Source organism: Mobula birostris, chromosome 11, assembly GCF_030028105.1.
Source record: "Mobula birostris isolate sMobBir1 chromosome 11, sMobBir1.hap1, whole genome shotgun sequence".
Classification (NCBI taxonomy): Eukaryota; Metazoa; Chordata; class Chondrichthyes; order Myliobatiformes; family Myliobatidae; genus Mobula; species Mobula birostris.
In genome coordinates, this window is record NC_092380.1 from 94,990,156 (window position 1) to 95,014,953 (window position 24,798).

At 40.2% G+C, this 24,798-nt stretch overlaps 1 protein-coding gene across 5 annotated transcripts in view; it reads right to left on the reverse strand.

Moving 5' to 3' along the window:
- Nucleotides 1–24,798, reverse strand: part of LOC140205260 (leucine zipper protein 2-like) — a 562,336-nt gene that overhangs the window by 103,300 nt on the left and 434,238 nt on the right. For all 5 annotated transcript variants that reach the window (XM_072272727.1, XM_072272728.1, XM_072272726.1 and 2 more), the window contains 2 exons: nucleotides 21,303–21,365; nucleotides 21,132–21,194 (listed from right to left, as the gene is read on the reverse strand). In XM_072272727.1, the coding sequence (XP_072128828.1) occupies nucleotides 21,132–21,194; nucleotides 21,303–21,365 (126 nt within the window). The remainder of the gene's footprint in view (nucleotides 1–21,131; nucleotides 21,195–21,302; nucleotides 21,366–24,798) is intronic.

A 24,798-nucleotide genomic window follows, 5' to 3' on the forward strand; every position in this document is an offset into this window, starting at 1 on the left:
AAAGACAACACCAACAGGACGGACAACCAATGCACAAAAGACAACAAATTGTGCAAATACAAAAAGAAAAAAGGAAGAAATAATAGATAATCCATAAATATCGAGAACATGAGATGAAGTGTCCTTGAAAGTGAGTCCATAGATTGTGGGAACAGTTCAGTGATGTGAAGTTGAGAAAAGTTATCCCCTTTGCTTCAATAGCCTTATGGATGAGGGGTCACCAAGAAGGACAAGGGAAGCAGGAGCATGGAAACACCACTACCTCTTCCAAGTCATACACTATGTCTACGTCGAAATATACTGTATTAATATTCTTTTATTAGCTCAAGTTTATTGTCATTCAGCCATACACATGTATACAGCTAAATAAAATATCATTCCTCTGGGTCAAGATGCAATGCATAATTATTAGATTATATTAGATTATGAGGACACTCAGTCCTCATTTATTGCATTAAAAATGATACGATGTTCCTCCAGAAAGATATCACAGAAACACAGGACAGACCAAGACTAAAACTGACAAAACCACATAATTATAACACATAGTTACAACAGTCCAAAGCAATACCGTAATTTGATAAAGAGCAGACCATGGGCACGGTAAAAAAAAAGTCTCAAGTCCCGATAGCCCCATCATCTCACACAGACGGTAGAAGGGAGAAACTCTCCCTGCCATGAACTCCAAGTGCCGCAAACTTGCCGATGCAGCACCATTGGAAGCACCCAACCGCAGCAGACTCTGAGTCCGTCCGAAAACTTCGAGCCTCCGACTGATTTTCCAACACTGAGCACCGAGCACCATCCTCTGCCGAACGCTTCAACCCTGCCCCGGCCGCCAAGCAACAAGCAAAGCCGAGGACTCGGGGTCTTCCCCTCCAGAGATTCAGGATCACACAGTAGCAGCGGCAGTGAAGCAGGTATTTCAGAAGTTTCACCAGATGTTCCTCCGTGCTCTCACGTCTGTCTCCATCAAATCAGGATTGTGCACGGCACCCTACTTGACAGATAACAGATATCACCACCGGAGTGGCCGCTGTGAGCTGCATCACGTTGCCATCTTCTCCTCCCGCCAGTTATAGGATATTAGGATATATTTATAATCCTAAAGAAGGGTCTCAGCCTGACATATTGGCTGTTTACTTTTTTCTATAGATGCTGCCTGTCTGCTGAATTCCTCCAGCATTTTATGTGTGTTACTTTGAATCTCCAGCATATGCGGATTTTCTCATGTTTGCGTCATATCGTTATGATCCAACACATACAGTCACAAAATAATATTAGCACAAGTCCTCGAGTGGCATGGGCCTGAAGATTGCCAGGCTGACATAAAGTGCAGGGTGCATATTTATGTTACTGGTATTAATATAATAAAATACACAGTGGTATAAATATGTGAAACTGCAGCAATAAAAGATGAAAAGTGATCAGTACAGGATGAAAATACGTCTGTGAGTTAGGGAGCTGGGTGATGGGGGGGAGCAGCAGGGCATTCAGACAGGGTGTTCATGAGTGCCGGGTGGCAGCAGGGTGCTAAGAAGTCGAACAGCCTGGGGTAAGAAGCCTGATGGTTCTGGTTCTTATGCTGCAGTATCTCTAGATCTAAATCCCAAAACTCCCTCCCAAACTATACTGTGAATTTACGTTGACAGGAAAGACTGCAACTGCTAAAGAAGATGGTTTCTGTGCAGAGGTCGATATGGATGTGCCAAAGACTTTTGTACAGCACTGTACCATCTCAAGGGCAATTAGTAACAGGCAGTAAATACTGATATTGGGCAACATCCTTGTTCTTATTAAAGCAGGTACTTACCGAGGTAAAAGATCAGCCGAGGCTGAATCTATGGTGAACCAGGCTCAAGGAACCAACGGTTCTACTCTTATTTATATTCTTGTAAAATAAATTTTGAATAAATCCCAAAGGTTGCAAATTATAAACAGAAGAGAAAATAGTTTGTGAGCAGGACTAATTGCCTGCAAAGGCTTACCGGCCTGTTAAGTGAGCACCAGTCAGTGACAGATTGGGTGCAAGGAGGGGATACTGGTCAAGCTGGCATCAACAACTCCCATGGTCTTAATATATTTCACGGCTGTCTAGAGAAGACAAGTATCAGAGTTGTATTGTACATGCATACTTTGACAGTAAAATAAACCTTTGAACCTTTGGAATTGTGAGGCCTTCAGTATTGTAAGTAGAACAGATAACCTGTGAAAATATAATATTCAAAAGGATCTTGGAGTTCTTGTACAAGAAACTCTAAAAAATACCAATTCAGTGCAGCAACTAACTAAAAAAACACAAATGGAATATTGACCATAATTGTAAAAGGGCAGGAGAGATTTTCACAGAACTGTGTGTGACATTAATGAGATCTCACCTAGAGCACTGGCTGCAGTTTTGATCGCCTTATTTAAGGAAAGATGTACATGCCTTGACGTGCAGCAAATATTCACTGCAACAAGAGGATATTCTAAGGAAAGACTGAAGAGAAAGGGATGTGATTTCTTTGAACTAACCTACCACTGAGAGATTCTGGATCTGAATCAGAACCAGAACCAGAGTTAGCTTTAAATCACTGTGGTCATGTTCATGAGTTCATTTTCATGAGTTCAATCTGATGATTGAGGGGAAGCAACTCTTCCTGAAGCATTGAGTGTGTGTTTTCAGGCTCCTGTACCTCCTCCTTGATGGTAGTGTTAAGAAGAGGCATGTACAGGGTGATGATAGTATTTAATGATGGATGTCGCCTCTTCGTGGCATCGGCTTTTGGAAGTGTCCTGGTGCTGGGGAGGCTAGTGCCCATGATGGAGCTGCTTGAATTTACAGCTTTCTGCAGCTTTTTTCAATCCTGTGCGTTGGGTGGACCCTCCATACCAGAGAGTAATGAAACCAGTTAGAATTCTCTCTATGGTACATCAGTAGAAATTTGCAAGCGCCCTTTGTGTCATACGAATACTCCTCAAACTCCTAATGAAATATAGCCGTTATCGTGCCTTCTTCATAATTGCATCAATACGTTGGGCCCAGGATAAATTGTCAGAGATGCTGACATCTAGGAACATGAAAATCATCACCTTTTCCACTGCTGATCTCTTGATGAGGACTAGTATGCGTTCCCTCAACTTCCCCTTCCTGAAATCTACAAATGAATTTTTTGGCCTTACTGATGTTGAGTGAAAGGATGTTGCAGCAACCCCACTCAACCAGCTGATCACTCTCACTCTTGTGCACCTCCTCATACCATCTGAAATTCCGTTAACAATAGTTGTGTCCTTGACAAATTTATAGATGCTGTTGGAGCTATGTCTAGCCACCCAATCATGGGTATAGAGAGAGGAGAGCAGTGGGCTAAGCATGTATCCTTGATGTGCACCAGCGTTGATTGTTAGTGGGGAACATATGTTATTTCTGATCCGCACAAACTGTGGTCTATTAGTGACAAAGATCCAGTTGCAGAGTGAGGTACAGAGGCCCAGGTTTTAAAGCATGTTAATTAGAACTGAGCATACAATTGTAGAACATAGAACATAGAAAACCTACAGCACAATACAGGCTCTTCGGCCCACAAAGCTGTTCCGAAAATGTCCTCACCTTAGAAATTACCTAGGGTTACCCATAACCCTGTATTTTTCTAAGCTCCATGTTCCTGTCCCGGAGTCTCTTAAAAAGACCCTATCGTATCCACCTCCACCACCATCGCTGGCAGCCCATTTAACGCACTCACCAATCTCTGTGTAAAAAGCTTACCCCTGACATCTCCTCTGTACCTACTTCCAAGCACCTTAAAACTGTGCCCTCTCGTGCTAGCCATTTCAGCCCTGGGAAAAAGCCTCTGACTATCCACACAATCAATGCCTCTCATCATCTTATACACCTGTATAAGGTCACCTCCCATCCTCCGTCCCACCAAGGAGAAAAGGCTAAGTTCACTCAACCTATTCTCATAAGGCATGCTCCCCAATCCAGGCAACAGCCTTGTAAATCTCCTCTGCACCTTTTCTATGGTTTCCACATCCTTTTTGTAGTGAGGCAACCAGAACTGAGCAACTGAGCAGAGTACTCCAAGTGGGGTCTGAGCAAGGTCCTATATAGCTGCAGCATTACCTCTCAGCTCCTAAACTCAATCCCATGATTGATGAAGGCCAATACACCATATGCTTTCTTAACCACACAGTCAACCTGTGCAGCAGCTTTGAGTGTCCTATGGACTCTGATCCCAAGATATCTCTGATCCTCCACACTACCAAGAGTCTTACCATTAACACTATATTCTGCCATCATATTTGACCTACCAAAATGAACCACCTCACACATATCTGGATTGAACTCCATCTGCCACTGCTGAGCCCAGTTTTGCATCCTATCAATGTCCTGTTGTAACCTCTGACAGCCCTCCACACCAACCACAACACTCCTAACCTTGTGTCATCAGCAAATTTACTAACCCTTCCCTTCATTTCCTCATCCAGGTCATTTATAAAAATCACAAAGAATAGGATACCCAGAACAGATCCCTGTGGCACATCCCTGGTCACCAGTCTCCATGCAGAATATGACCTGTCTACAACCACTCTTTGCCTTCTGTGGGCAAGCCAGTGCTGGATCCACAAAGCAATGTCCCCTTGGATCCCATGCCTTCTTACTTTCTCAATAAGCCTTGCATGGGGTACCTTGTCAAATGCCTTGCTGAAATCCATATACACTACATTTACGGCTCTACCTTCATCAATGTGTTTAGTCACATCCTCAAAAAATTCAATCAGGCTCGTAAGGCACAACCTGCCTTTCAGAAAGCCATGCTGACTATTCCTAATCATATTATTCCTCTCCAAATGTTCCTAAATCTTCTCCATCAACTTACCAACCACTGAAGTAAGACTCACTGGTCTAAAATTTCCTGGGCTATTTCTACTCCCTTTTTTGAATAATGGAACAACATCTGCAACTCTGCAATCCTCCAGAACCTCTTCCACCCCCATTGGTGATGCAACGATCATCGCCAGAGGCTCAGCAATCTCCTCCCTCAACTCACACAGTAGACTGCGGTACATGTCATCCGGTCCCGGTGACTTATCCAACTTGATGCTTTCCAAAAGATCCAGCACATCCTCTTTCTTAATATCTACATGCTCAAGCTTTTCAGTCCACTTTAAGTCATCCCTACAATAGCCAAGATCCTTTTCTGTAGTGAATACTGAAGCAAAGTATTCATTAAGTACCTCCGCTATATCCTCCAGTTCCATACACACTTTTCCACTGTCACACTTGATTGGCCCTATTCTCTCACATCTTATCCTCTTGTTCTTCATATAATTGTAGAATGCCTTGGGGTTTTCCTTAATCCTGTCCACTAAGGCCTTCTCATGGCCCCTTCTGGCTCTCCTAATTTCTTTCTTAAGCTCCTTACTGCTAGCCTTATAAATTTCTAGATTTCTATCCTTACCTAGTTTTTTTGAACCTTTTATAAGCTCTTTTTTTCTTCTTGACTACAACAGCCTTTGTATACCACGGTTCCTGTACCCTACCATCCTTTCCCTGTCGCATTGGGATGTACTTATGCAGAACTCTACGCAAATATCCCTTGACCATTTGCCACATTTTTCCCGTATGTTTCCCTGAGAAGATCTGTTCCCAGTTCATGCTTCCAAGTTCCTGTCTGATAGCCTTGTATTTCCACTTACTCCAAATAAACGTTTTCCTAACTTGTCTGTTCCCATCCCTCTCTAATGCTATGGTAAAGGAGATAGCATTGTGATCACTATCTCCAAAATGCTCTACCACTGAGAGATCTGACACCTGACCAGGTTCATTTCCCAATACCAGATCAAGTACAGCTTCTCCTCTTGTAGACTTATCTTCATATTGTGTCAAGAAACCTTCCTGAACACACCTAACAAACTCCACCCCATCTAAACCCCTCGCTTTAGGGATATGCCAATCGATATTTAGGAAATTAATATCTCCCACCACGACAACCCTGTTATTATTACACCTTTCCAGAATCTGTCTCCCTATCTACTCCTCAATGTCCCTGTTACATTGTGTTGCATGCTGAGCTGTTTCACCAAACAGCAGCCTGACGTAAGTATTACTACTGTCGAGGTGATCGAAGGCCAAGTGGAGAGCCAGTGAGATTACATCTGCAGTAGACCTATTCTGGTGATAGGCAAATTGCAGTGGGTCCAGGTCCTTGCTTAGGCAGGAGACAGCGACTATACTTCATTAGGAGTTTGAAAAGATTTGTTATGTCAACAAATACACTCAAAAGCTTCTATAGATGTACCATGAAAAGCATTCTGACAGGCTGCATCTCTGTCTGGTTGGGGGTTACTGCACAGGACTGAAAGAAGCTGCAGAGGGTTAGAAATTTAGTCGGCTCCACCTTGGGTACTAGCCTACAAAGTACCCCGGACATCTCAAGGAGCGGTGTCTCAGAAGGACAGCATTCATTAGTAAGGACCTCCAGCACCCAGCGCATGCCCTTTTCTCACTGTTACCATCAGGTAGGAGGTACAGAAGCCTAAGGGCACACACTCAGCAATTCAGGAACAGCTTCTTCCCCTCCGCCATCCGATTCCAAAATGGACATTGAACCGATGAACACTACCTCACCTTTTAAGTATATATCATTTCTGTTTTTTGCATGATTTTTAATCTATTCAATATACGTATACTGTAATTGATTTACTTATTTATTTGTTATTATTATTATTATTATTTTATTTTTTTCTTCTTCTTCTATATTATGCATTGCATTGAACTGCTGCTGCTAAGTTAACATATTTCACGACACATGCCGGTGAAAATAAACCTGATTCTGATTCTGATTCTAGCTATGACCAACCTCTCAAAGCATTTCATCACAGTATATGTGAATGCTACTGTGGGTGATAGTCGTTGAAGACGCTCACCCTGCTCTTCGTGACCAGTCAGAAGCTATGAAGGTGTTTTTTTTCCTGATACAGCTGTCAGGAAATAAGGAATTTACCATAGTCTCAGAATAAGGGACCAGCTACAGAAGCTGAAGATGAGAGGGGATTTCCTCTCCCTGACTGCTCTTTAACCCAGATATGAACTTTGGATACTGAGTCGTTAGTTGCATTCAAATTTGATATGGATACATACTTGATTGGACTTCTGGGATATGGGCAGAAGGCAGGGAAATGTAGATGAGCCTTTTGCTTTATTGAATGGTGGAACTGCTCTGAGTGAACAAGTGCCCTATTATTCCTATTTCGTATGTCCATTCGTGTAGAAAAATAGTGTAAAATCGCATACAGCACATCAAACTTTCCACTTGCAACATTGTCATCCCCTCACCTCACCAAGCCGATAACACTATTCATAATCTCATGAAACTTTTGTCTGAAGAACTTTTTTATTCAAATCTTTAATTCAGCTTTTTTTGTTGCAGACATTTGATGACTTGCTGCCTTGCCAGCAGACCAAAGGCAAAAGACAATTAATTGAATTTTTAAGGCATGATTGCAAATGTTGAAGTTGTTACTATTTTAAACTAAAGTTATGACATACCTGTTGGATGCTGTGCTGCTGCCCACCCAATGAATGGAATGGAATGTGCACATTTTCCATGAAGGTTGCTCCATTTCAAAAAAAGTACATAATGGCAGGCACTAGGATTGATTGGATTGAGCAGTACTTCGCTAAACAATTGTAAGCTTACTACAACAGATTTCAAAATTCCAAGTTAATCGGAATTAAGCAAAGGCACCACACCTTAATCTCTGCAACACTCAAGAAAACTTGACACTATCCAGGACACACCAGCTCTTCCATCGGTCTCTCCCTGAGGTAAAGTATAAAGTACTTCAAGGAACTTGACAGAAGATCCTCAACCTATGACTGCTACTGAGAAATTTAAGGTGAGAAAGTGAGTGGGAACATGAGCACCTCCCAGGTCTCTTCCAAGTTACAGACTATATGAACTTGGAAGTGTAACGTTCCTGCATCTAATTCCTGAAAGAGCATAATGAGGTTACATTCACCCAAGGACTGTAGTTAATCAGAAAGCAGTCTCGCTATTAATTTCATAAAGACATCTTGGAAAATGCAAAAAAAATTGGCTCTTGCAACAAAGCACAGCTCCCTATAAACAATGAAAACAGTAGTTGGTCAAATATGCTTTGCCATTAGCCATTAGCTTAATTAATTTGTTGGTTATTCCTCACTTTGGTTTACTTTTCTGAAGTTGACTGCCAGGTGGTCCTAAAAAGGCATTTGTGAGGATAAAAAGCCCAATGTCCTTATCTGGTTTGATGTACATGTCCTCATAGTTTAAACGATTAATTATAGTTAATAACATCCTCATTTCTGACAATGCCTACATCCTTAAGATGAATCATATATGTCATAAGGATGTGGAATGTGGTTGTTTAAAGATTCCAAGACGTTTAAGACATATTCAAGAATATATGGATGAGGAAACAGGAAAGGTTTTGATTTGGGAATTAACTAGGATATATTCCCTAATGCCATCATGATTGCTCGAGAGTCTAAAAGCTCTGTGACATTTTAGGACGTGACAAAACGATGAATGTTAAAACATTTAGTGAATTAATGTTTTCTATGCAAATTAATTTGTCAAAAAACACATTTAGCCTGAAGCCATCTGGTATCTAAAGGCAACTTGTAGAGAAAGGTGTGAAAAGAAGAGAACTCTATTCCATAGAGTAATGTTTTCTATCATCGTGTAAGCATTTTTTAAAATTTTTGAATCGTGATGCATGTGATATTGTATTTCAAGCTAAATAACAGACTAGACTTCCAATAGTCCAACTGAAGCTGCTTTGATTATTTGTTGCCATGGATACACATGAATGGAATCTATTTGGGCTCATGCCAATACCTTAGGCACACAGCACTCTGAGTAAACTGAGCTGAAGGTGTTGAACATTATATATCCTTTTATCTTTGGGATTAAACTTTGCCATTTATACTTTAAAATCAGTTCTCTTTCTGTGCAAGTACCTCAACATATGAGCACCCGTGTGTGCTAATATCTGAACAACTATCTGTCGGGATTATTTCCATATTTACCGCTAAGTATTGTTCATATGAGTTCATATAGCACCACGGAACTATATGAAAAATAATTAATTGATGAGACTAATTTGGACTCTAAAACTATATTTACCTTTGATAATACCGAACTCTTCACTTTCCATTTATATCTATTTGCACTTGATAGGTAATTAAAATTTTACAGTCTTTGTTGCATTTTCTTTTCCTGATTAGTAAAATCTGTCAGTACATTGCTTAGACAAACATGTATTCATTGGCAGTCCTAGAAAGCCAAGCATGTAATGAGGATGCAAACATTTGGAGCAGAAATGAAAAGATTTGCTGTTGCCAACACTCCGACACTGGGGAAGTTTACTTTTAATGATTATGAAAGCCCTCGTTGTTGCTTCTGCTCTATTGCCATGGCATCTTGGGAAGTGCAGCTGAACCTTTGTCTATGGACCTAGAAGATCCACTGGTATTTCCTTTAAATGATATTTGATATTAGCAGGAACAATCATGGATATCTATATGAAAAATAGATATTTTATATAGTGTTTCCTTGACCACAGTGTTTCCTTGGCCCTTCTCTTTCATGTCTTATGACAAAAGAAATCAATGCATGTATGTCTATGTAAACTAGACATCATCGAGTGTCTAGTTGAGGCCTCATAAACATGGACTACCTACAACAAGCATCAACAAATGAATTGCCGAGGTTCTGCTCAAAATATTCCAAATCCGTTAGTAATATAAATGACTCAACATGCTCTTCCAGATCAACATCCCTAACATCAAGGCCTCAATAAATTTTAGTCAGGTATACTTAGCATTCAACTTCATGTGCATGCCCCACACCAGGCTTTCAAAATTAGCTTGATACTTTGAATTGTGTTGCAATAAATGATGGTCCAGAAGGCTGAGAGGAGACTTTATGGTTGTTCTCAAAACATCCTTAACAATTGTAATATACTTATCAACTCATATAAGCACTGGGTTGTGACCCACTTAGACTTGGCTGTCGCAAGGACATGAATGGCTGATGGCTATACCGTCATTTATATGTTTCAGACCGATACAAAAGGAGCAGAAAGGGGGGTAACAGAAGTGGGGGAGTGGCTTTGGTAATCAGGGATAGTATCACAACTGCAGAAAGGGAGCATGCAGTGGTGGGATCGTCTACAGAGTCAGTATGGGTGCAATCACTCTATAGGCATGTCCTATGTGGAAAGAGTGAGAAACTAGGGCTTTTCTCATTGGAGCGACGGAAGACAAGGTGACATGATAGAGGTGTCCCACACGGGAGATTAGTGTGCAAACTTAAAGCACATGGTATTGGGGGTAAGGTATTGATGTGGATGGAGAATTGGTTAGCAGACAGGAAGCAAAGAGTGGGAATAAACGGGACCTTTTCAGAATGGCAGGCGGTGACTAGTGGGGTACCGCAAGGCTCAGTGCTGGGACCCCAGTTGTTTACAATATATATTAATGACTTGGATAAGGGAATTAAATGCAGCATCTCCAAGTTTGCGGATCACACGAAGCTGGGTGGCAGTGTTAGCTGTGAGGAGGATGCTAAGAGGATGCAGAGTGACTTAGATAGGTTGGGTGAGTGGGCAAATTCATGGCAGATGCAATTTAATGTGGATAAATGTGAAGTTATCCACTTTGGTAGCAAAAATAGGATAACAGATTATTATCTGAATGGTAGCCGATTAGGAAAAGGGGAGGTGCAACGAGACCTGGGTGTCATTATACACCAGTCATTGAAAGTGGGCATGCAGGTACAGCAGGCGGTGAAAAAGGCGAATGGTATGCTGTCATTTATAGCGAGAGGATTTGAGTACAGGAGCAGGGAGGTACGACTGCAGTTGTACAAGGCCTTGGTGAGACCACACCTGGAGTATTGTGTGCAGTTTTGGTCCCCTAATCTGAGGAAAGACATCCTTGTCATAGAGGGAATACAAAGAAGGTTCACTAGATTGATTCCTGGGATGGCAGGACTTTCATATGAAGAAAGACTGGATGAACTGGGCTTGTACTCATTGGAATTTAGAAGATTGAGGGGGGATCTGATTGAAACGTATAAAATCCTAAAAGGATTGGACAGGCTAGATGCAGGAAGATTGTTCCCAATGTTGGGGAAGTCCAGAACAAGGGGTCACAGTTTGAGGATAAAGGGGAAGCCTTTTAGGACTGAGATTAGGAAAAACTTCTTCACACAGAGAGTGGTGAATCTGTGGAATTCTCTGCCACAGGAAACAGTTGAGGCCAGTTCATTGGCTATATTTAAGAGGGAGTTAGATATGGCCCTTGTGGCTACGGGGATCGGGGGGAATGGAGGGAAGGCTGGGGCGGGGTTCTGAGTTGGATGATCAGCCATGATCATAATAAATGGCGGTGCAGGCTCGAAGGGCTGAATGGCCTACTCCTGCACCTATTTTCTATGTTTCTATAAGAGGCATAGTTATAGTGGACAGCAGTGCCTTTATCCCTGGGCAGAAATGGCTAATATCAGTGTGTATCATTTTTAAGTGATTCGAGGAAAGGATAGGTAGAAAGTCAGATATAGGTTTTTTTTTTACACAGAGTGGTGGAAGTGTGGAACACAGGTGGCGATAGAGGCAGATACATTAGGGATATTTAAGAGATTCTTTGATAGGCATATGGTTGAAAGAAAAAATGCAGGACTACAGTATGTGGGAGGGGAAGGCTAGATTGATCTTGGAGAAGGTTAAAAGGTCAGCACGACATTGCGCTGCACTGTTTCATGTTCCATGTTCTATACAACAAGGACATGAGAAAGTTCAGAAAAAATGTACAAGAAGTGTGCTATCCCCCAAAACCCTACTCATTCATCCCTTCAATCACATCCGTCTCACCTATGGCAGAGTCTCACACAGGACTTTCAATCTCCCAGAACCTGTACAGCTGAAATGAAAGCAAGTCAGCTGTCTCTGTGGAATTGTTCTTTGAAAGAGTGATCCAATTAGTCTCACTCCTCTTTTCATTCCCTTTTATTTTGATTCCCTGTTAAAATATTTATTTAATTCCTTTTTCAAAATTTCTGATTGAATTCGGTTCCATCACTAAGTTCTACTACTGACATTATTCCATGGTTTTACAATGTTTTATTTCCTAGAAAGTGTTATAATTTTCCTATGTGGCTGTAATATCTTCATTTTTCTTTCTGTCCTCCAAACAATTTTTTTGAGATCACTGTGACCAATTCATACTTGATGAAAAAAATAAAAGCAAATTTTGGAAAATTTCTGTAAATCGGGCAACACCTGTGGAAGGTTAGACAGTTAATCGTTCAAATCAAGCCAGATCTGACATGACACAGTCATTCTATTTCTTTGGTAGAGCCATACAAGTAATTCCACACAATCAACCCTTCTCTATCATCCTGCTTATCTTTCCTCACCACACTTTATCCAAATTTCTCTTAAATTTATCAGTAGCTTTTCCTTGAGCACCATTTCATCCTGTGGATTTCAATTTGTCTTGATTAAAAATGATACTCATGAAGTGAGGAATTTTAGATTTCTTTTTGAAGGGTCTTTGTGGCCTCTGTTGGTCAGAGATGACCATGGATATTTCATCCTAGCTGTCGAGATAAACAAGCCAGGGCAGTACGATATGGAGAGCAATCTGTTGCCCATGTAGCAAGCGCTCCCTCTCCATGCAATTGATGAACCCAAGGGAACAGCACAGACAAATACAGTTTGGTATCAGCAGCACTGCAGGAGTTGCCAATCAGCATTGAACACAATGCAGGACTGCCTTAGGGACTCCAGCTCGGGACTTTTCTTTCAAGGTTACTCCCTAAGCCTTCCCCATGTGGAGGTATAGCTGGAAGGCAGCGGAGGTTTGGGTTCAGTTTTCCTTCTCCTAGAAGCTGACAAGCCCCATCTTCCTGAAGCAACTGGTTTTATGGCACCAGTAGCCTGACTTTTCCCCTTCTCCCATCAGTAGAAATGGTTCTCCAGGCTTAGTAGCTAAGGAGTCGGACTTAGTTGTCAGAGGCTATTTGAGGCACACCTGAAGGGTCAATATTATCCTTGTTTCTCTTTCTGCAGGTGCTGCCTGACCTGCTGAGTGCTTCCAACATTTTCTGATTTTTGTCTCTTATGTTAACCCTGTCTTTTTTAATAATAATTGGTGTTCTCTGAAATTGGTAGACACTGAAAGTGGTTTCTCTTTATCTGTGTCTGTGTCTGTGCATGGCTGATCCCAGATTCCACCCAACCTCATACACCTACCTTTTTGCCATATCCTTTGATGCCCTGACTGATCAGGAAACTATCAACTTCCACTTTAAATAAACACACGGACTTAAACTATAGTCTGTGGCAGAGTATTCCACAGATTTACTACTCTCTGGCTAAAAAAAATTCCTCCTTACCTCTGTTCTAAAGGGTCGCCCATCAGTTTTGAGGCTGTGCCCTCTAGTTCTTAATACCCCCACTATAGGAAACATCCTCTCCACATCTACCCTATCCAGTCCTTTCAATATTGGGTAGGTTTCAATGAGATCTTCCTGCATTCTTCTAAATTCCAGCGAGTACAGGCCCAAAGCTGCCAAACGCTCCACAAATGTTAATCCATTCATTCCCGAAATCATCCTCATGAACCTCCTCTGGGCTCTCTCCAATGCCAGCACATCCTTTCTGAGATATGGGGCTCAAAACTGTTGACAATACTCTAAGTGCAGCCTGACTAGTGTCTTGTAAAGGCTCAGCATTATCTCCTTGCTTTTATATTCTATTCCCCTCGAAATAAATGGCAACATTTCATTTGCCTTCTTTACTTTAGAATTTGTGGATTCATGTTCAGATTAATCTATTAATCATATGTATATTGAAACATATGGGTGGTGGGGTGAAGATATGTCTCTAACTATCTCTAACTAAGGAGGTGTAAGGTCCCTCCACTAGCCTGCAGGTGACCTTTGGGCAAGGTGTGGCATCTGCTTAGCCCCCTGATCAGGGTCCTGTGAAGCCATGGGAGCAAGTGGTGGATGGTCGTATGAGCAGCTGGTGCATATCACAAGTCCTGGTTATACGACCACCGACACCAGACAGACAATCTCTGAAGAGTATTGATAGTGGCTGGGATCACCCGCCTTGTAAGGACACTGCCTAGAAGAAGACAATGGCAAACCACTTCCGCAGAAAAATTTGCAAGAAATTTGCGCCCATATCATATGACATGGCACAAAGCAAATAAATGATATTGAAACATACAGTGAAATGTGTTGCTTGCATTAATAATATCGCAGTCTAACGATGTGCCTGTGGCAGCCTGCAGGAGTAGCCACACATTCCCATGCTAACATAGCATGCCCACAATACTCAGCAAAGCAACATCATGACAGGGATGTGTGGTTGTGGTGAGTTTTCTGTGCAATCTCTCACATAAGAATGTAGTTAGCTCTTTATAATAATAAATACAGTAACACAATAGCAGCAACAACCAAGCTGCTGGGAGACGACAGAAAACACTTGAAAGTCATTTTTCTGCCCTGACAATGTTACCAAAGAGTGACTCATCTTTCACAAAACTATCAAGTGTTAAATCATCTATTATGTCTTTTGAAAATCAAATTAAATCATAATAACCATATAACCATACAACAATTACAGCATGGAAGCAGGCCATCTCGGCCCTTGTAGTCCGTGCCGAACTCTTACTCTCACCTAGTCCCACCGACTTGCACTTAGCCCATAACGCTCCATTCCTTTCCTCTCCATATATCTATCCAATTTAACTTTAAACGACAACATAGAATCTGCCTCAAAACTTCTGCTGGAAGCTCATTCCACACAGCTACCACTCTCTGAGTAAAGAAGATCCCCCTCATGTTACCCCTAAACTTCTGTCCTCTAATTCTCAACCCATGTCCTGTTGTTTGAATCTTCCCCACTCTCAATGGAAAAAGTCTAACCACGTCAACTCTATCAATCCCCCTCATAATTTTAAACACCTCTGTCAAGTCCCCCCTCAACCTTCTATGCTCCAAAGAAAAAAAGACCTAACTTGTTCAACCTTTCTCTGTAACTTAGGAGACGAAACCCAGGCAACATTTTAGTAAACCTCCTCTGTACTCTCCGAATTTTATTGACATCTTTCCTATAATTCAGTGACCAGAACTGTACACAATACTCCAGATTTGGCCTTACCGATGCCTTATACAAATTCAACATTACATCCCAATAATAAATACCCATAACGAACGTCAATAGCCCGTTCTGGCTATTCTTCTCATATGCGTGAGCCTTTCCTATAATTGTTTTCCATACCAAGGTAAATCACATTTTATGTGCTTTTAAGTAGAGTTTTAAGTTTGCTTTTTTTATATAGTTTGAAACTTTGTTCTTTTGTCCTGTATTGATAGCTGGTTTTGAAGCAGTAATCTTTGCTCCCATTGCTATAAAATACTTCAAACACATTAACAAATTTTATCTATCTGTCGCAGAGTTTTAAGGCTAAACGTTCACCAGCCTTCCCTCATAAGCATTTATCTGACTTTACAGATCAATCTCCTGGATCACTCTTATTATTCAAATGTTTTGCTTCTGCCTGACTGATTGATACTGAACGAGGTACTTCACTATTCAAGCTGAAATATGACTAAAGGACTGTACAGATCCACAATGGATCGGTACTTCACTGATTTAGAAATAATGAATGGCAGCCATCCTTTGATTCAATTTCTCCCTCAACGAAAATGAGTTGATTTGTTTAACATGATAGAAACTGTGCTTCTGCAGAGAATTTATATTTGGAGATATTATTCAGCGATTTGTTGACACCACAACTCAGTTGTCTTATCTCTGCCTTACACTCTTTCTAAATGAACTCCCTAACTGGAAAATTAAAATGTATTTGCTGATCACTATATTGTTTGATAATCTTCTCTCAGGATTATTGTGGTGGAGAGGCTTGTGAGTTTGTAGGATCCCAAGAGTAGTACCCTCTGGGGTTTACCCATTTGATACTTGGCTCCTGTTAGGGTCACCTTTGGTGGTCAGGTCAAGGAGGAGGTTCTAGACTAAGATCGATCTAACCAAGACTTCAGTGGTGGAGTGGGCGGAAGTTAATGGTAGTGAAGGCAGAGGAAGGGAAGGGTCTACAGATGTCTTGCAGTCCATGTCACTGGACCCTGACACCGAACTGTCCAAGACTGTGTGGTGACTGCCTGTGCATCAACCTTCCTACAGTAGACAAAGCCACACACAGGCATTCTCCATTAAGGGAATCCACCCTTAAATCCTGGTTACGTCTATCCCCAATCAGCCTCTACAGCCACCTGAAGAGCCATTAATAAACAACGTTTTAGGAGAAAATCATAATGGACTGAGTAATAATAGCATTGTGTAAGTTTTCCAAGTTCTCATTAAGCCAGTGGATGCTAGAGTCAAACATCCAAGCTGCCTTTCACGTCTCATTTCAAATACCTCATGTTGACATTAAGCATCCCTGGGTGAAATAGATACATTGAGAACGTGGACAGAAGACAATGTAGATGGAGCAAGAAAAACAATCCACTGGTGGAACTCAACAAGTCAATCAGCCTCTGCGTAGGGAAAAGACTGCTTAATGTTTTCCCTAGCGTTCCTATGTCAGGATGCTGGCTCTCAACCAAAAAGGTTTACCATCCCTTTGCCTTCACATGTGTTATGGGCACATTGAGTTCCTCCAACAGTTCATTTGTTATTTTAAGTAAAGTTTAAGTTTAAGTTTATTGTCATTCAATCTTGTATATACTGTATATACCACCAATTGAAACTACATTTCTCCGAACTAAGGTGCACAACTTAGTACATCAACACACACACACACACACACACACACACACAGCACATAAAGTATAATTACCACAAACAAATTAAGAAATAATAAGGTGCATTTATGACGCCTCCTGCCTGATGGTAGGGGTCAACAAGATTGTGTGACAGATGGGACACATCATCAGCAATGCTAAGGACCCTGCTTAGGCAACACTCCCGGATGGGTGGAAGAGTGTCACTGATAATCCTCTCAGCTGTCCTTACAATCCTTTGCAGGGTGTTGTGGTCACATGTCTTGCAATTCCCATACCAAATGGTGACGAAGCTAGTCCGGACACTCTCAATGGTGCTCCCGTAATAATTGGTTAGAATGGTGGTGTGAAAAGGAGCCCACTTTTCTCAATCTCCTCAGTAAAATAATTAACTAATAAATTTATTATCAAAGCTATTTACTCTGGTTCAGGAGCATGATGGTTGAACATAATTGTTCCTAAATCTGATGGTGTGGGACCTTTACACATGATATAAGAGCATTTGTCATTGCAACAGTTTAGCATTTTCATCATCTGCCATATCAACTCAGGACTTGCACCACCAAATTCAAGAACAGTTACTACCCTTCAATCATCGGGCTCTAGAACAAAAGGGGATAAGTTAAGGACTCTTTTATCTTGTTATTTCATGCGCATTACTTATTGCTACTTATTTATATCTGCATTTGCAAAGTTTGTTGTCCATTGATCCTGTTTACAGTTACTGTTCTATAGATTTGCTGAACACGTCTGCAGAAAAAAAATGAGTTGTATGTGGTGACATGTATGTACTCTGATAATAAATTTTACTTTGAACTCACAAATGCCTACCTCATTCAACTCTAAACTTATGGCAATTCTGAGCACGTCTACTACAAACTGGATTATGATAACTTACATTTTTCTTAAGTTGGAAAAAAAATCCCCTTTGGCTTCATTGGATATTTAGATTCATGCTGAATTAAAAATCACTCTGTTCTCATTTCACCTAAAATTTATGACACCTTTTAAAATATTCTTCCTTTAGAAATGGGACAATTGATGTGATTTATTTTCTTCCAACCATAGGATAAAATTTACCACATGACTAACCCAGAGTATAGCACATTTGAATGTAAACTTCACAACCAGAAACATGGCATTTATTTCTTACGTTTCTTATTGATTCTAAAGTGTATCTAAGTAAATACATGTGCTGTGTTGACATACAGGTTGTCCATTATACCCGCCTTACTCCCATTCATATGCATTATGGCATCTTGCCTAGAACTTCTCCAATCTTCATTGTAAAACCAAGGTCAAAATATAGTAACATTTTCTTTTCTTTATTCTCCTTTAATGATCCATTTTGCCATTCTTTCATGGATTAACTAAAAAAAACCTTGAGACGTAATGGTTTTATTTTTTAATTGCCAGCATTTTGTGGTGGTAATGGCAGCAGAACTCTTATCATTTGCTCTGTGAAACTGACAACAGATTTCTGATTTCCAAACACTTATGCAGTTTAATTACAGCAGATTCAGCTCCCCTGCATGGACTACACCAATTACAACCCTCTCCCCTGCAAGCAAGAAAAAAACATTTGAACTCAAGTGAATCTAAGCACTGTCAAGAACCACTGAAGTAAAAACCCAGAAATTCTCATACTGTACTTTGTTTTATTGTCTGTGAATTTTAAGCTGGTGACAGTGACAGATAAACAATGTGCCTAGCTCCAAATTGCAGTCACGTATGTGCATTGCAATTTCCACGCATAAAAATGGCAAAATATGATGGATTTTAAAACAAATACATTTTTATGTTTTAAGATGCTCATTTATGATATTCCTGCTTTTAGTTTATATACCAGTCTTTATTTATACCTCTGTAATAGATTTTAAAAGCAAGTTGGAAATTGTGTTTTCAGCAATTTTGTTTGCTGCTAAGAGTTCTCAGCTGTTCTAACATTATCACACTTGATGTGTCCTAGGGGATCATTTGAACTGATCCCTGGCAGCAACGCACTTTGGAAAATCGGAAAGTCTCATTGGATCTTTGTAGGCAGAAACGCTCAGAGCCATTGCCAAATAATGGCCACACAATTTGGGTCAATACCTAAAACTATTCTACTCACTACAAAAAAATTAACCAACTACTTCATAAAAACACGTGAATTTCTGGAAATCAGAAACTGAAATAGAAAGTGCTGGAAATTGTTTGCGGTTAAATCAAAACTTAAATTGCTGACGCAACTAATTCAGTGATCATTAGAATTTTGCTAATAGTACCTTTTGTGAATATTTTTATAAAATCTCTATATGTGATTCTGGAAAATGAATTGTTTCCATTGGAAAATAAAACTCCATTGTTTCTAGTTCATCTATTAACAGAAAAAAAAACTACTTTATTTGCCATAATTCTCAACATTAAAACTAATTTTATTCAGCTACATTCCCCATTATTAATTAGTTCATTTTACTTCAAAGCTATGTAGAGATGGGATTGCAAATCCTTTAAAAGAAATAAAAGCTTTTATTATACAATATACTATAAAGTATAGGTGATGAGATAGAGATACATCTCTATCAAAAAAGATGTAAGGCACTCCTTTCCTCCACAAGCCTGCAGCTCATCCTTGGACAAGGTGTAACATCTGCATAGCTCCCCTGATCAGGGTCACGTGAAGCCACGGAAGCAGGTAGTGGATGGTCGTAAGAGAAGCTGGTGTGTATTGCAAGTCCTGGGAATGTAACCACTGAAGCCTGGTAGACAGTCTCTGAAGAGTATTGATTAATGGTTGGGACAACCCATCTTGTGAATGCACTGCCCGGAAAGACAATAACAGAGCACTACTGCAGAAAAATTTGCCAAGAACTATCATGAAGACAATGATTGCCCATGTCATACGACACAGCATATAAAACTGATGACTAGGGAAAAAAACAGTAACAGAATAAAAGAAATACTCATTAGAGCAGTCAGGAGCAAGACTTAAGCTAACTCAAAAGTCATTCAAAATTACATTAGCTCAACCACGTTTGTCACAACTGTTGCCTGATTTGTTGATTATTTGGAGAACCTTTGTTTTGTTTTAGATTTCCAGCATCTCTAGTATTTGCCTTCATGGGAAGAAAGTTGAAAATTTCAAATAATAGAGCGCATAGCTTTAAGGTGAAGGGGGACAGTTGGCAGGTTTTTTTTTTTAACACTGAATTGTCCCAGCAAAGTGGTAGAAACAGATACAAGCAATGTTTGAGAGGCATTTAGATAATCACATGAACAGGCGTGGAATGGAAGGATGTAGATCATGCATGGTCTGCATTGATATCATGGGCTGAATATCCTTTACCTGTGCTGAACTGTTTTATGTGATATGCTCTAAAAAAAAATCAGCTGTTTTGAGTGGTGATGGTGAAAAATAATTTCACCAGAAATAATGTCTGTAGTTCTTCCTGATCAGTTGTACCCTCACTGGCCACTTTATTAGTAACCTCCTGTACTTAATAAGGTAGCCATTGAGTGTATGTTTCTGGTCTTCTGCTGTTGTAGTCCATTCACTTCAAGGTTCAACACGTTGTGCATTCACAGATGCTCTTCTACACACCACTGCTGTGACATGTGTTTAACCATATAGCCATATAACAATTATAGCATGGAAACTGGCCATCTCAGCCCTTCTAGTCCATGCCGAATGCTTACTCTCACCTAGTCCCACCAACCTGCACTCAGCCCATAACCCTCCATTCCTTCCTTGTCCATATAGCTATTTGAGTATTTGTCACTTTCCTGTTAGCTTGAACCAGTCTCCTCTGTCTTCCCTTGTTAATGAGGTATGTTTGCGCACAGAAACACCACTCAGTGGATATTTTGTATTTTTCACTGTTCTCCGTAGGCTGCTGTGCATGAAAATCCCAAGAGATCAGCAGTTTCTGAGATACCCAAATCACCCCAAAGGGCACCAACAATCATTCCACAGTTAAAGTCATTCATATCATATTTCTTCCTCATTCCGATGTTTCTTCTGAACAACTGAACCTCTTGACTATGCCTGCATGCTTTTGTGCATGGACTTACTGGCACATGATTGGTTGATTAAATATTTGCATTAACAAGAGTGTATATAGGTGTACCTAATACAATGACCATTGAATGTAGTTTTATGACTCAGAAGTTTTCATCCTCTATATATTTGGAAATGATATTTAATCTGTACTTGTTCAAAAGTGGAAATATTAATAATCTTATCATAGTGTTACTCCTTACCTATGTAAATCATGCCGACTCATGCAATTGTGGTCTCACCTTAAAAATCAAATCCTTCTTCCCATAGCGTAGCTCCTTAAGCTGTGACTGGATCCTTTTGGACTGCAGAAGCAAGATAAGAAGGGATAAAAAATATCAGCATTAATTTAAATGCCTAAAGATACTTCTAGCTTCAAGTGTGTCTACCAAATCATGACAAAATAAACCTACCTCTTCTGCGTGAATGCCACACTGCTTGTTCCCAGACAGAAGTTTGTTTTTCAGACTTTTATTCTGTGTAAGAGAATTACTTCATTATTTCAAATGCCTTAAATTATTAAAACCTGCAAGTAGAATGAATATTTTATGATCACTTTGTAAAGGTGAAGTTATCATTCCCCTGTTTTACAAATGAGGCAGGAACTTCATGGTAATTTTTTTAGGTTTCTTTTTAGATTCAAATTTTGCATCTATCTCTTTCTTATTTCTGCTTGGTAGAGTTAGATTGTGTTAATCAGATTAATAACCGTGGAGGTGTTTTTGCAGTCTGATTATAGTGAATGCAAACCACTTTTCAGCAATTCCTTATCCACTTTGTCCTGTTCGTACTATGTATAACCATATAACAACTACAGCACGGAAACAGGCCATCTCGGCCCTTCTAGTCCGTGCCGAACTCTTACCCTATCCTAGTCCCACCGACCTGCACTCAGCCTATAACCCTCCATTCCTTTCCTGTTCATATATCTATCCAATTTAACTTTAAATGACAACATAGAATCTGCCTCAACCACTTCTGCTGGAAGCTCATTCCACACAGCTACCACTCTCTGAGTAAAGAAGATCCCCCTCATTTTACCCCTAAACTTTTGTCCTCTAATTCTCAACCCATGTGCTCTTGTTTGAATCTTCCCCACTCTCAATGGAAAAAGTCTAACCACGTCAACTCTATCAATCTCCCTCAGAATCTTAAACACCTCTATCAAGTCACCCCTCAATCTTCTACGCTCCAAAGAATAAAGACCTAACTTGTTCAACCTTTCTCTGTAACTTAGGAGATGAAACCCAGGCAACATTTTAGTAAACCTCCTATGTACTCTCTCAATTTTATTGACCTCTTTCCTATAATTCGGTGACCAGAACTGTACACAATACTCCAGATTTGGCCTACCAATGCCTTATACAAATTCAACATTACATCCCAACTCCTATACCCAATGCTCTGATTAATAAAGGCCAGCAAACCAAAAGCTTTCTTCACCACCCTATCCACATGAGATTCCATCTTCAGGGAACTATACATCATTATTCTTAGATCCCTCTGTTCTAAAGCATTCTTTAATGCCCTACCATTTACCATGTATGTCCTATTTTGATTAGTTCTACCAAAATGTAGCACCTCACATTTTTCAGCATTAAACTCCATCTGCCATCTTTCAGCCCACTCTTCTAACTGTCCTTAGATCTAACTTCTAACTATATTCCCAACAATTCTGAATAGTTCATCTTCAGACGAATTTTTGATAAGGTAAGCATTAATAAAAAGGCTTTGGTTCTCAATTACCATTTCTTTTGTGATGGACATTGATTGCTGCAGCCTGCTTCCCTCGTTTGGTGGTAAGACAGGCGGCAAGGCAGCAGTTTTGCATTGGTTGTAGCTAGGACTAGCCCTCAGTCCTCAGGCTTGTGTTGTAGTATGGTGTCCGATCTCAGTTGGTGTTGCCCTCCAGTGTTAGATCAGTGGAATTACAGACTGGACTGCCAGGAACCATCAACTTGCGGGACTTGGACTAAAAATTTGTTTTCTTGCATGATAATGTTATTTTTTTCCCCCTCCTTTCTTGGAATGCATGTGTAAGTTTTTCCTCCTTGGTCCCAGAGGAATGTTGTCTCATACAGCTGTATCCACATATGGTTTGAATAGCAATTAAACTTGATTTGATTTGAAATCGTTTATTTATTTATTTATTGAGATACAGTACAGAATAAGCCCCTCTAGCCATTTGAGCTGTGCCGTCCAGCGATCCCTGAACTAGTTGTTCAGTCCGACTCTTCGTGACCTCAAGTACCCCTGCACACCAAACCTTCTGCTGGAAACTGCCTCTCTAAGATCCCCCAAGGTCATACGCATTTCCCTGATTTAACCTTAACCTAATTACGGGACAACTTACAACGAATATTAACCGACCAACCGGTACAACTTTGGACTGTGGGAGGAAACCAGAGCATCTGGAGGAAACCCATGCAGTCACGGGGGAGAATGTGCAAACTTCTTACAGGCAACAGTGGGAATTTAACCCAGGTTGTAACACCCATGCAGATTTATTTAACTAGGGGAAACAAAATCAACATTTTGATGTACTTTAAGTGGCGAAAAAGGATCATTGGCGAGCTTCTATACATAAAGTATTGGCCTTTTTGAATGATTAACAAATTTACGTTCCTCACACAATGCAGTGTATTACAATGTATTACATGTGTAACAACATTATAATTTCTGATCCATCCTTTCCCTTCTTTCTGGGGTGCAGAATTTTGACCTGAATTGAACAAAAGTGGAAATGGTACCTCATCTGTTACTCTGTATGCTTTTATTTAAAACACATTAGCAGTTTCTACTTTGCCTGTGTGGTCATGACGATATCGCTATGGTAACAAAAAGCATAATTCCGGAAGAAATATCTGGCTGGTTCATACTTCAGTGTCTCATAATTTGTTCCAGCAGTAAATCTGCCCTTGAGATGATACTCCGTCATGACAAAATGACTTCGAAGAGCAAGCTGCATGTAATTTAAATGAGGCAAAACCTTATTTTCATTTGTTTGTTTGTTTAGTTCTTCCATCAAAATCTCTGTGAATGAAGAAGCAGCACAACTGGATCAGGCAAACCAATATGTAGGTTTTGAATATCATTAAATTTTCAGATCTACTAACTAGCTTGCTGATCAAACTTCAAAAAGTCAGTGGTGATTTTATTGCATCACTTTAATTAACCAGATCATTTGTAAAATCCTGTATTTGTAACTGAACTGTTATAGGAAAAGTATTATTGTAGGAAAAAAAAATTGGTTTTCATTGTGGAAATTATATTGTGAAAGCATTGTAAACCCCAAATCCTCAGCTTTGCCTATTGCCTGTTGCCAGGGCCGGGGTCGAAACTCTCAGCAAAGATGGTGCTTGGTGCTTGGTGTCGGAGGGCTGGTGGGAGGCTCAAAGTTTTCAGACGGACTCAAGAGTCGGCTGTGGTCAAGTGCTTCCAGGGTGCTGCATCGGCAAGTTTGCGGCGCTGGAAGCTCATGGCAGGGAGAGTTTTCCTTCCTTCTACCATCTGCGTGAGATGTTGGGACTTTCGAGAGATTTTGAGACTTTTTTTTACCATGCCCATGGTCTGTTCTTTATCAAATTACGGTATTGCTTTGCACTGCAGTAACTATATGTTATAATTATGTGGTTTTTGTCAGTTTTTTTTAGTTTTGGTCTGTCTTGTGTTTCTGTGATATCATTCTGGAGGAACAATGTATCATTTCTTAATGCATGCAGTACTAAATGACAATAAAAGAGGACTGCGTGTCCTCATAATCTAATCTAAAAAAAATCTAACCTTTCCACAATTTAGTCAAAAGTCACATTTGGAGAACAACTAAAGGTCTTTTAAGAACACTGTAGCACAGAAACAGGCCCTTTAACTAACCTAGTCTGTGCTGAACCATTAATCTACCTACTCCCT